The sequence below is a fragment of the Mastigoproctus giganteus genome, chromosome 2 (assembly GCF_048544385.1).
Source record: "Mastigoproctus giganteus isolate SK-2022 chromosome 2, ASM4854438v1, whole genome shotgun sequence".
Taxonomy (NCBI): Eukaryota; Metazoa; Arthropoda; class Arachnida; order Uropygi; family Thelyphonidae; genus Mastigoproctus; species Mastigoproctus giganteus.
In genome coordinates, this window is record NC_143576.1 from 7,013,223 (window position 1) to 7,025,765 (window position 12,543).

At 37.0% G+C, this 12,543-nt stretch overlaps 1 protein-coding gene across 1 annotated transcript in view; it reads right to left on the reverse strand.

The window, feature by feature from the left end:
* The window catches only part of LOC150089138 (SREBP regulating gene protein), a 117,796-nt gene extending 110,703 nt beyond the window's left edge, over positions 1 to 7,093 (reverse strand). The window contains exon 1 of the mRNA XM_090389438.1: positions 7,046 to 7,093. Coding sequence (XP_090245564.1) covers positions 7,046 to 7,093 — 48 coding nt within the window. The remainder of the gene's footprint in view (positions 1 to 7,045) is intronic.
* Between the last annotated feature and the right edge of the window lie 5,450 nt (positions 7,094 to 12,543).

The window sequence follows — 12,543 nt, forward strand, 5'->3', positions numbered from 1 at the left end:
ACTTTTTACAACACTCTTTTGAGCCCGTGTCGTACTGATAAGATTGCATTAACCATGCCAACACTCATTCTGTTGCGTGTTTTATTTTTTACTAGATTTAAGTTGCTGAATATTCTTTCCACATCTGCATTGGATAATGGCAAAATTAAAATACCCAATGCAAATTGGCTAATTTCTTTAAATGAATTTTCACCGCTTGCATCTCGATATTTCGAAACTTCTGACCAAAACTTCATTGTATTGTTGATGTTTTCCCATTTAACAAGAGTAATGTTTATATGTTAACAGTATAAACATTACTCTTGTTAATATGTTAACAAGAGTAATGTTTATACTGTTGCTCAATTTTTTCAATTTCTACTTCAGACGATTTTAAATTTTGTAATAAATTTATCAGTGGTTCTTTTTGTTGCTTTACTATATTGTTAACTGAGATTAATGATATTTTTTCTAATTATTTTATGTTGTCCGAAAGGCGTTGTTTTAATTGTTGATACAAATAAATCAAGAAATTAGGGCATCTCTCTCTTATTGCCATTTCATCTGTTGTTGTGATAAGTTTATTCATTTATTTTTCTTTCAAATTGTGATAAGTTGTTGTGATAAGGGTCTAAATAATTATTAATGTCCTCTTCTATCCTTTCAATATGTGTATTTGGTAAAAAAAATTTATTGGCAATCATCGACAAAAGCATGTTTAAATCATGTAGTAATAATGTAGGATCAGCAGTATTTGATTCAAAAGACTTGTTTACTCTGTGTACTTCAGATAAGATAGGTTTTAAAAATAAAAGATATGCTAAATTACCTTCATCTTTGAACATTCAATAAATAAGTTCTGCAGTATAACATTTGTCAGTCAAACGAGTTATTTCAAAATGGGCTTTTTCAATATACTGTTCTAAAATTCTTGTTATAGAAACTTCAATGGATAACCACCTTGTTTGATATTTGAATTGATTTTGTCGGCTAGTGGATTTACTGAACCAGTTATAAGTTTCAGCGATCATGAATTCTAGACTTCTAGAATTCATGCATCCAGTTTCGCGGGTTGCATGAGATACTGCTAATTGCAAAGAATGACATACGCATTTAATTAATATCAAGTTCGGTACATCGGATTTCAAATGTGTATAAACGCTGTTATTAACTCCAATCATGACGCTAGCATTATCTGCCCCAATGCCCACAAGATTATTTAAAGGAAGTTTAAAATTTTCCAGCGTTATTTTAATTCAATTTGAAATATTTTCAGCGTTACATTGATCTAATTCTACAAGAGCTAAGAATGTAGAAAGTCTTTTATCGAATTGCTCATCATAATACACAATTGCAATACCAAATAGTTTTGTTACACTAATATCGTTTGATTCATCTAGTAACAAACTATAATTTGAAAAGCCATTGATCACTAACTTCAATAAATCTTTCTGAAAGTGGGGGTGTAGGATATATTTTATAATGCCGCTGCATTTTGTTCGATGAATTTTTAAAGTTTTGGCTGTTTGATCTTGGAATGCATTCTTACATAATCACTGTCTTACTACTCTGCGACACAGAAGAGTAAGACAGTGATTACAATAAACAACAAAATTCGAGCTGAATAATATATATTATTCAGCTTGAATACCAGCTATTCGCGGTTGCTGATTTAATATAAAATGAAACCTGAAAAAAATGTGAATTTTAAAGCGCCGTGAACATTTTCGGCCATAAAAAAAAAACATGGGCGTGGCTAAAATTATCTTTCCCGGTAAAAACAGCACTCAGCGGATGGGGGAAGAGGAGTGACAAAATCGCGAGCGTGAATGTTTCTCGCTAATCCTTGTTCAGTATGTGTTATGCGCTTGTCATGGAAGGTTTCGTCGTTTGCTTTTAATTTATATGCTTATAAATTGAATAAATTTATAAATTGATATGCTTACAAAAATGATAAATCTACCGTTTTGCAGTGTAAAACAGACTTTTTCGAGTGTGTTAACGGAAGAAAGTGACTTTATTGTGGACAAGTTCTTTCTAACCCGTACAAAAATATTGTAATAACAAGGGAAATGTGAAACTATCAAAGAAGGTGATGACATTAGCGAATAAAATTGAGTTATTAGACAAAATTTCTAATGGTGAAAGCGTCTCCTCAGTGGCAAACCATTATAAAATCAATGAGTCAACGGTACGATCAATCAAGAAATCGGAAGAAAAAAATCAGCCGTAGTGTCCGTGAAAACGCGCTAATTGCTTCAAACATTTGCTCTGTAACTCGTGATGTTAAATTAGAAAAAATGGAAAAAGCTTTAAATCTGTGGATAGAAGACCGAACTCAAAATAAAATTCCGTTAAATTCACTCATCATTCGTGAAAAGGCAAAACTCCCTTATCAACACTTTAGCGAAACTGGTTATAGCACTGGCGGGATAAGTTTTTAAGCTAGCAAAGACGCTGGTTTGAAAGATTTGTTTGAAATTTCAAATAAATATTACATTTAATATTAAATTGATTCTTATTTTCATTTCGATGCCATATGCTTGCATTTCACTATGTTTACAGCCTGGCAAAAAGATGTAAACCGTTTTCAGACAGTTGATGAGATAGAAGTGCAAATTAAAAATAGATTAGATATGGGATTAGGATTACATTCTCGTAAAACTGCTGTGAAAGTAGTTGATTTCATTGCAAAGGAAATTTTAAAAAATATTTAATAAAATTATTGAAAATAATCTGAAAATATGTTTGATTATTGACGAAGCTTCAACGATATCCTGCAAACCAGTTATTATACTTTTCTTAAAAGTTGAGGATTCACTTACATCACCAACAATTTTCGTTGAACTAGTTGAATAGGAAAAACAAGATGCAGAGACAATATGTTCTTCAGTTATGGAAAGTTTAACTAATGTTGGGCTTACTAAGAACTACCTAGAAAAAAATTTAATAGGATTTTTCTCCGATGGTGCCAGCGTTATGCTTGGGAGAAAACTGGAGTGAGCACTAGGATTGCAAAACAGTTTCCAGACATAATAATATGGCACTGTTTAAATCATCGCCTCCATCTTGTTTTAGATGATTCGATAAAGGAAATAAAGCAAGTACATTCGTAAATCATTTTAAAATATTTATTGATAAGATATTCTATTTTTCATCAATCCAAAAAGAACCAAATTGAACTTTTCAAAATATGATGAATTAAGAAAATTATGGGCTCAATTGCAAAGCCAATTTGCCGGTGAAGGAACTGTAAGGTAAAATTATTAATACCAAATGATTAAACAAAATAAAGTAAAATAAAATAAAAGGTAGTAGAGCTGTCATCAGATATGGGTGGGAAATTTAGTTATAAGTCGAATAAAGGGATGGCAAAAATGAAAAGTCTGATGTCAGCTGAACTAAATATTGATACATGGTCAAGAATATCATCAGGGGACTACACCTAACCATGTATCAGGAAATGCGTATTAAAATAAAATTAAAATTTCAGTTGATGGTCTTTACAACCCCAGCTAGTCAAGTACGGTTAATAACTTTATTTATTTATACTTTTTACCTTTCTACTTTATATTTCTATCTTTCGTACCGTTCGCAAAACTATTAGTACAATACGACGGTGATACGAACGTTCCAACTATCCTCATTCTATTGCTATTTTCGTCTTTATTTAATTAACTACTCCTCAATTTAAAACCTCTACCATATGCTTGTTCTAAATACTTTTAATTCTTCTAATTTCTATTAAATTCCAACACTAATACTGTATATATTTCCAAATTTACTTAAAAATCTACATATAATTAAAATACCTTTTTCCCCTCTCTGAAAACACTTAATTATATTTTATTTTATCCTTATTTTCACCTGAAAAAAAATTTATACCATTGACACTGAGTTAGGACTCCTTGTTCGTATTGTAAGAGAATATGCTAATTTTATTCTTTTTGCTTTTTGGCTTTTTTTCACCTCTCTTCCGCTGTTGTGGACAAGTATAAAAACGCAGTTCCTGTTACTTGATCAGGTGTTTGTTTGTTATTTGGTTTTCAGGAGCATTAGCAACTAAGGCCATATTGCTCCGGGGATATGCGGTGGTCATTCCCTGACCTTTCCGCATCCTCTGTATTTGGTGGTGACAGGCTTGAACCCCGGTCTAATCAAAAAGCGTGTGCTACGCACTGCTGCTCCTTCTCACCTGGCTACGGAGGCGCCGTGATCAGGTGTAGTACCCCTGATGAAATAATAAGTGACCATGTATCAAAATTTACTTCAGCTGACATCAGATTTTGCATTTTTGCTATCCCTGTTTTAGACTTATAACTAAATTTGCCCACCCATATCTGATAACAGCTTTACCACCTTTTATGTTTGTTTAATCATTTAGTATTACCAATTTTAATTTACAGTTCCCTCACCTCTAATTGGCTTTGAAATTCAGCACATAATTGTCTTAATTCAACATAACTTTTAGGATATTAACATTCTCTAGCGTTTTACAAACCTACAATACAGATTTATTTTTTTTTTTTTACTGTCCTTACCCTTCTAGTCCTTGGCACTTTGTGTACTTTTCACCTCCATCTGTGCAAACTTTATCAGATTTATCTATTCTTACATACTTATATACACTGTGCACCACTTTATTAGGTACACCCCTGCTGTGTACACAAATGGTTTCTCCCACAACGTTGCAAGTGACATGACCACAGTTTTGGATATAAATTCAGCAGAACAACTTGTCTAGTATCAGTTAACTGTAAAAACTGTAGCAACAGTGGGAAAAAGGAGTGATCTAACGGATTTCGAACGAGGCATGGTAGTAGGTGCAAAACGTGCTGGACAAAGCATCTCTGAAACGGCAATTCTCCTGAACTTTTCAAGCACTACAGTTTCAAGGGTGTATCGAGAATCGTGCAACGAACAGAAAACAGCCGCTCAACGGCACTCTTGTGGAAGAAAATCGCTTGTTGACGAGACATGGACATGTGTTTTTGTAAAGGCGGCTACTACAACGTCTGTCAACTCAAAAGTATCGTCTCAAAAGGGACTCTGAGTCACCTGATGTTGTCAAAAGGTGGGCCAGGTTCCTCTGGGGACCCATTCCAGTGGAAGAGGGAAAAAAGAAAAGAAAAGAAAATAGAGGGGGAAAAAAATCCCATGTTAGAATAAAAAAAAATAAAGAAAGAGAAGCTACACTAGTGGAGAGCGGGGAGAGTTACGCTAGTGCGCAGCACGAAGAGAAAATGACAAAAGTTTAAAAAAATAATAATAATAAATAAATAAAATAAAATAAATGTATATACAGGATGTCTCAAAAATATTGGTACAAACGTTTAGGGGAGGTAGGTAACATTTAAAGGAATGTGAATCGCATAGGAACCCATAACCGGAAACGTCACGGGAAAGTAGTAGCAGAGGCACAAGAAGCAGAAATGACACAAGACAGTAATTAGTGGCAAACATTTATTTGACATAATATTAACAATGAAGTACGAGATGGATGCGTTTCATGATGTTACAACAGATGCTCGAAGGTTCCACCATCAGACGCGATGCATGCGTGACACCGACGCAGCATGGATTGGCGGACACGGTCGAACACACCTGGAGTTTCTTTGACAGTAGCAGCAGCGCAGACGAGTCTTGCCACGAGATCCATTTCCGTCTCCACAGGCGATTCATACACTATAGATGTATGAATCGCCTGTGATCAAGGCTCGATAAATTAGTAATTGCAAACATAGAGGGGGCGGCGTTCCTCCATGTGGGCGCCACACCTCGACCCCTGCTTACGTTGGTTCACACCTTGGGGGTCACTCACCATGTACTTGTGCATGGAGGTTATACCCAGGATTACTAACAGTCCCACCATCGTGAAGGTGCAAGCAGAGGATTTGGCTGTCACAGACCGTCGGGATTTCGCCGAAATTGAGTCCACTTTACTTGAGTGTCACCCGAATATCAGTTCCATCAGCGTTTTAGACTCCCAGGTAGCAAGTACAGCTTGTCTGGCAAATCTGAGAGAATGTCTGTGGCACCCTCATGATAAATCAGGTGAGCGTGTGGGCCAGACAATGGGTCCACCACGGCCAATCCATCGACACCCAAAACGCCTGTTCAAATGGACACGAACACACCTTCCATAATGGGCAGGCGCCCAGTCATGTTGAAACCAAATGTTGTGTCTCACATTTGCTGGAACATCGTAAAGTAACGTCAAGTAACTTGAACAAGTTCTAACCCTGGTAGAACTTGTTCAAGACAGATCCAATATAAAGCGAAGTTCATGCGAGATGGTAATAGGTATGGGCCGACTAAGCAGTCAGCGACCATACCTGCCCACACATTTATTGCGAAGCGATGTTGTGCCGCATGGGGGCGAACACCGTGTGGGTTGTCGTGAGCACACACGTGAGCATTGTGCTGATTGAATAAGCCTTCCCGAGTGAAATAAGCCTCATCCGTGAACAAAACATAGGTTGGAAAATTCAAGTCTTGAACACTTTCTTGGAGAAACCTCTGCGAAAAAGCTACACGTGCAGGATGATCTTTGGGGAGCAGTAACTGAACCCATTGGAGATGAAAGGGGTGTAAGGAATCGTCGTGCCAGACACGCTGTACACTGCAACTAGACACTCCTAAGGCAGAGGCAACGGTACGTGTGCTGGTAGTAGGATTATTTTGGACGGCATTCAACACACTTTCTTCCATGGCGGGAGTTGGCGTCGAACGTGGTCTGCCCGCACTACTGCTGTTACCTCTAAAAGATCCATAATCGCACAAATTTTGATGCACGTGCGCAAACAAACGGTGGTCCGGTACATGTCTGTCTGGGAAGTGTTCTCCATAAATTCTTTGAGTGGCTCATCCATTGCCCTCTGCTAATCCATGCACTAGGTGCATGTCTGCCAGCTCACAGTTCGTATATCGAAGCATGCTCTTCGTGCGGCGATTACTCCTTGAATGAGTAAACCAGAAATTTTCTCTCTCGCGAACTGATAACGTTTCCGGTTATGGGTTCCTATGCGATTCACAATCCTTTAGATGTTAACTACTTTAGACCTACCGCTTCTGTGCCGCTGTCTTCGTATTCGTTGTAGAAGTACTGTGACATACGGATTGTCGATCGTATTTTCAGTTTATTGTGATCAAACGGGTTCTAATTTTGAGTGATTTGACTGTGAAAGAATTTCCTGTGATTAATAGTTTCGAGGTGAAACTATTAATATTAAGCTTTTGTGATACAAATACAGCTATCTGGTTAAGTGAGTGTGGTTTACCACATTGGCAGAGCCAATATGGCTGCCATGTGGTAACGATCGGCGGCGGATCCGTAGTTTTGGCGAAAACGTAAATCACGTTTCTTCTTTTTTTTTTTTTTTTTTTTTTTTTGCTGATAGATCAAGAAAATTACTGTAAGTACAAATGATATTTGTACTGTAAGTACAAATAATATTGTTGCTTTGAACCTAAAAGGAACAGTTCAAGAACACAGGATTTAGAAGTTGGAATTATTGAAATACTGTAGTTGTTATTACTAATACATTTGGAAGTTGCTTATTTAATGATTAGACCGGGGATCGAGCCCGTCACCACCAAATACGGAGGATGCGGAAAGGTCAGGGAATGACCACCGCATATTCCCGGAGCAATATGGCCTTAGTTGCTAATGCTCCTAATAACAACAATAACAACCCCCCTTATTTAATACTACTAATATTAATCTATTTGTGAGTTTTTGATATTAAAGAATTATGGAAGATAGAAATCCTAATGGCAAACGATCTTTAGACAGATCCAGCGGGGAGGGAGAGGATACTTCACCCCTACTCCCACCTAAAATTCCTCAATCTCATGGCGATATACGAAGGGTAGGTGAGTTCGTATATTCTAAAAGTATTGGTCACGAGCAGTTAAGACCCGCGGCTCAGTTGGTACGAGAGCAGAGCACAGGTGGTGAGTTAATTGAAGTGGAGGGGATTGGGTATATTCCCACCCCTATTTTTAATACTGATTCAAGTACAATGACTGATGAATGTGAAAATTATGCGAGTATAATAACTAATGAGTGCGATAATATTCAAGGTGCGTCCTCTGTATATGCGGTCATTTCTAAAATGCGAAAAGATATCACAAGTTTTCTTTTCGGAGAGGCTAATATGGTGACTAAAAAAAAATGGGGATATCATTATGGACAAATGGTGTAATTTGGAGACTGTAACAACCGCATTATTGATAGAAAATGATAGATTAAAAGCCATTAATGAGGAAATTGATAAAAGAGCCCAATTGCTACAAACAGTGTTAAAAACTTTATCTGTGGTCTCTGGTAAACACATTGAACAGGAAGAACATACAAAAGTCAGATGTAGATACAGATGAGTTTCTGACGGATAGGTTACATACACAAGAGGCTGTGCGTACCTATGCTGATACTGTGAGGGGTACTATTGAGAAGGGTGTTTCTTCTAGTGATATTATTAAATCATCGAATAATGTTCTAATAATTAGAGCTTCAGATACTAGTGACTTGAAAACAAGTTCTGATGTGAAAAATGTAGTTACTACAACTCTTAAAAATGATTTGAAGAATGTAAAAAGTGAAATCTTTGCGACTTGTTCGCAATCGAGGAGTGGTTGTGGAAACAGCTACGAAATCAGATTTGGACTGCTTAACTTCTACGGCGGCGTTTTCCGAAGCTGGAGTGATCACTGGCGTTCCTCGTAAAGGTAATCCATCAGTCATAATTTATGATGTCCCACGGGATCTTTCAAAGGACGATATTGTGGATAATCTCTATAACAAGAACTTGATAGATTACGGTTTCACATTGGAAGAAGTGAAGCAATAAACAGTTTTTCGTTTTACTACTCAGGCCAGGTCGTCATCGCTAGTTCATTGGGTTGTTAGCTTCTCACCTAAAATTTATAAATATGTGTCCTCCCTGGACAGGTTGTTTTTGACTTGGAGTTCTCATAAGCACCGTCCTTATACGATAGTCACTAAATGTTTTCTTTGTCTTGGGTATGGACATACTACCCGATATTGTTCGCACGAGTCCCCGTCTTGTGGACATTGTGCTCGAAGTGGGCACGTATTTAATGAGTGTCCATTTAAGGAAGAGCCACCTAGTTGTATCAACTGTAAGAGACGTAGGAAGGAATATCAGCACTCAGTTAGGGACGGCACATGTCCTGAGTACTTACGGGCATTACAGACGGCACGATTAAGGACCGCCAATGAATAATAGTTATAATAAAAGTTTTATTCCCGGAGGTGGAGCTGTTACTGGAGATAATGATGTTCTTGCTGATTCTCCTGCGTATTTGCTTGCTGGTATTAGGATTATGCAGATTAACGGTCAGCGTTCTAGAGCAGTATCGGACGAAATTCGAGTGTCTGCTGAGCAAAATGCTATTGATATTATTGCAATTCAAGAGCCTTATACTGTTAAAGTGCAACCTGGATATACTTCAAAGGTAACGGGATTTCCACTCACTGCCCGTATAATTCAACCGGTCTCTGAGGAACTTAAAACATGTATTGTGGTGTTAAATAATCAGCTTGATATCACTATAATCAATGGTTTATGCAATAGAACGGCTACTTGTATTTTGGTTACATATTTGAATTTGAATTTTTATTTAATTTCTCAATATTGTCCTCCCTCAGAAGATTTTAATTTATCCTTGAATTATCTAGAAACAACTTTAAATTTCTTGGGTCCACAGAATGTCATAATAACTTCTGACGTAAATGCTAAATCTCTACTCTGGTTCAGTAATGGAAGCGATCGTCGTGGTCATATGTTGGAGGAATTTATTATTAATAACAGCTTAAATGTAATAAACCTACCTCAAATAGTAACAACTTTTTCCAGCTCTGTTGGAGAATCGAATATTGATGTGACATTAACTAATTTTCATTTTAAAGCAGTTATTCGTGATTGGGTGGTGATTACTGATTGGACAACAAGTGATCATCGGGTTCTATTTTTTGTTGTTACTGATTTTTCTAAACCTGGAGATCAATTTCTACTACAGCCAGCTTCACTCAGATTTTCCATAAATCATATAAACTGGGAATTATTTGACTCCTCCATTTCTGCAGATTCCCTGAACAAGACTTTTCGTCTCTTCACTCTTTTACGGCTGTTGGAATTGCTTCCTTATTACGCCAGTCATTACTTAAGGCCTCATACAAATCGGCCAGCAAGAAAAATATTAGATTAAAGATCTGTTCCTGGTGGACGTCAGAATTGTCTTCTTTAAGGAAAAAGGTACATCAAGCCCGTCGAAAATATCAGCGTCGATGTAGGGATTGGCACTCTGATGAAGTAGCTTATTTCTACTCTCAATATATTTCACTCAAACAACGTTATGTAAAGGCTATTGCCACACGTAAGCGGGAAACATGGAAGGAGAATGTTCACAGTGCTGGTAATGATAATCCTTGGGGTCTTATTTATAAGATAGCTCGTAATAAGATTCAATCTTTAGATGTATACGGCACTGTGAAAGAAGATTTCCTGGAGACCACTGATTGGATGAATACAGTTAATGTTATTCTTGACAGACTATTCCCGGTGGATGATATAATTACTGATTCTGTTGTACATTCAAATATTCGAGTTGCAAATTCGCTTTATACCACCAATATTCAGACAGAAGAATTTACCATTGATGAGTTAACCGCTGTTGCTAAAAAGATTAATATTAAGAAATGTCCAGGGATAGACCTGGTTGAAAATACATTTATTTTGCGATTTTTCAAATTGCGTCCAGAAGTACTGCTTTTACTTTTTAACAAATGTCTCCAAGAAGGTCTCTTTCCTGATATGTGGAAAATTGCGCTTTTAAAACTGATTAAAAAACCAGATAAACCAGCATTAAATCCTAGATCTTATAGGCCTATTGCACTTTTGTCAAATCTTGGGAAGTTTCTAGAACGTCTAATGACTGCGTGTTACTGATTTTCTTCAGGCGAAAAATGTGGTGTCCTGTAATCAATACGGGTTCTGTGTAGGGAAGTCCTGTGAAGATGCACTTGTTGAATTTGATGGCAGCATTGAGAGTTCAACATCAAAGTACACGTTAGCTACCTTTGTTGATTTCGAGGGCGTTTTTGACTCTCTATGATGGCAGAGTGCTCTCGAACGGTTACGATCAGCTGGATGCTCTCAGCAACTGTACCACCTATTCACAAGCTATTTCAGTAATCGTCACATTTTAATGAAATCTAAATTTCAGGAGGTGTCTAGAGAAGTTTCACGAGGGTGTCCCCAGGGGTCTCTCCTAGGGCCTCTTATATGGAACATGGTATTGCAGGATTGGATTTCCCGTAGTTTCAGTGGTACCAAAATCATCGCTTATGCCGACGATCTTACTATCTTAATTCATGGTTCATCTAGATCTGCTATCGAAAGTAACGCCAATGATGCCTTACAAAATTTATTCCAATGGACAGTGGATAATAAATTGACAATAAGTTTGTCCAAGACTAAAATGATGATCTTTGGATCACATTTAAACCCTCAACGATCCCCTTTAGTGAAGATTAATAATAACAGGATTCCACTTGTCTCTGAAACTAAATTACTTGGGATTACAATCGACTCAAAGCTCAAATGCAAAAACAAAGATCAGAAGATTCACTGGTGCTATTGTAAAAATTTCTCGTTCAGACTGGGGACTTTCTAGACGTACCATGAGAATCTATTATAACGCCGTATTCCTTCCTATGGCTACTTATGCTGCAGGTGTATGGTTTCACAGGCTTAAAACTGTTAAATTTCGATTGAAGTTGGCTACTATGCAACGCACAATATTACATTTGTATTATGTATGTTAAGAGCTTGTCGAACTGTTTCAACTTCTGCACTGCAGGTTCTTGCAGGTGTATTGACATTGGACCTTCACGTAGCTTACAGAGGTCTTTGTTATAGGTTAAAAAACCAACTATCAACTGAATTTATGGGTTTGGTTCTGAATATTAATTCAGATATTAAGCAAGAACGTAATCGTTTGTGGAATGAAATGATAAATCTGTGGCAGACCCGCTGGGATACGTCATCTGTCGGATCTGTTACTAGGACTTTTTTCTCTGAGGTGACCTTTTGTGTAAAGCAGAAACCTGCTTGGTTCTCTTTAGACTTATATACATCCTTCCTCTTAACGGGACATGGATCTCTTAACGAAAAACTATGTCGTTTTGGTCTTTCTAGAACGGAAGCTTGTCAATGCGGGAAAAATGAAAATTGGAGCCACATTGGAGATGTTCTATGACTTTAGAGATGTTCTTTAGAGATGTTCTTCGTTCATCAGTTTCTACACTCTCTCATGGGCATGAAACTTTGCTGGTGGGAGACAAGAATTCTTATGTTGCTCTTCAGCAGTTTGCATTTGATGTTTTTACAAGAAGAAGAATTAGTTATACGGCTACGAATAATTCTACTCCTTTGTCTGGTGGAGCTGCTCAGTAGGGAGTAACATTGCCTAATTTTTTTTATTATTATTATTATTTTATTTATTATTATTTATTTATTATTATTATTTATTATTATT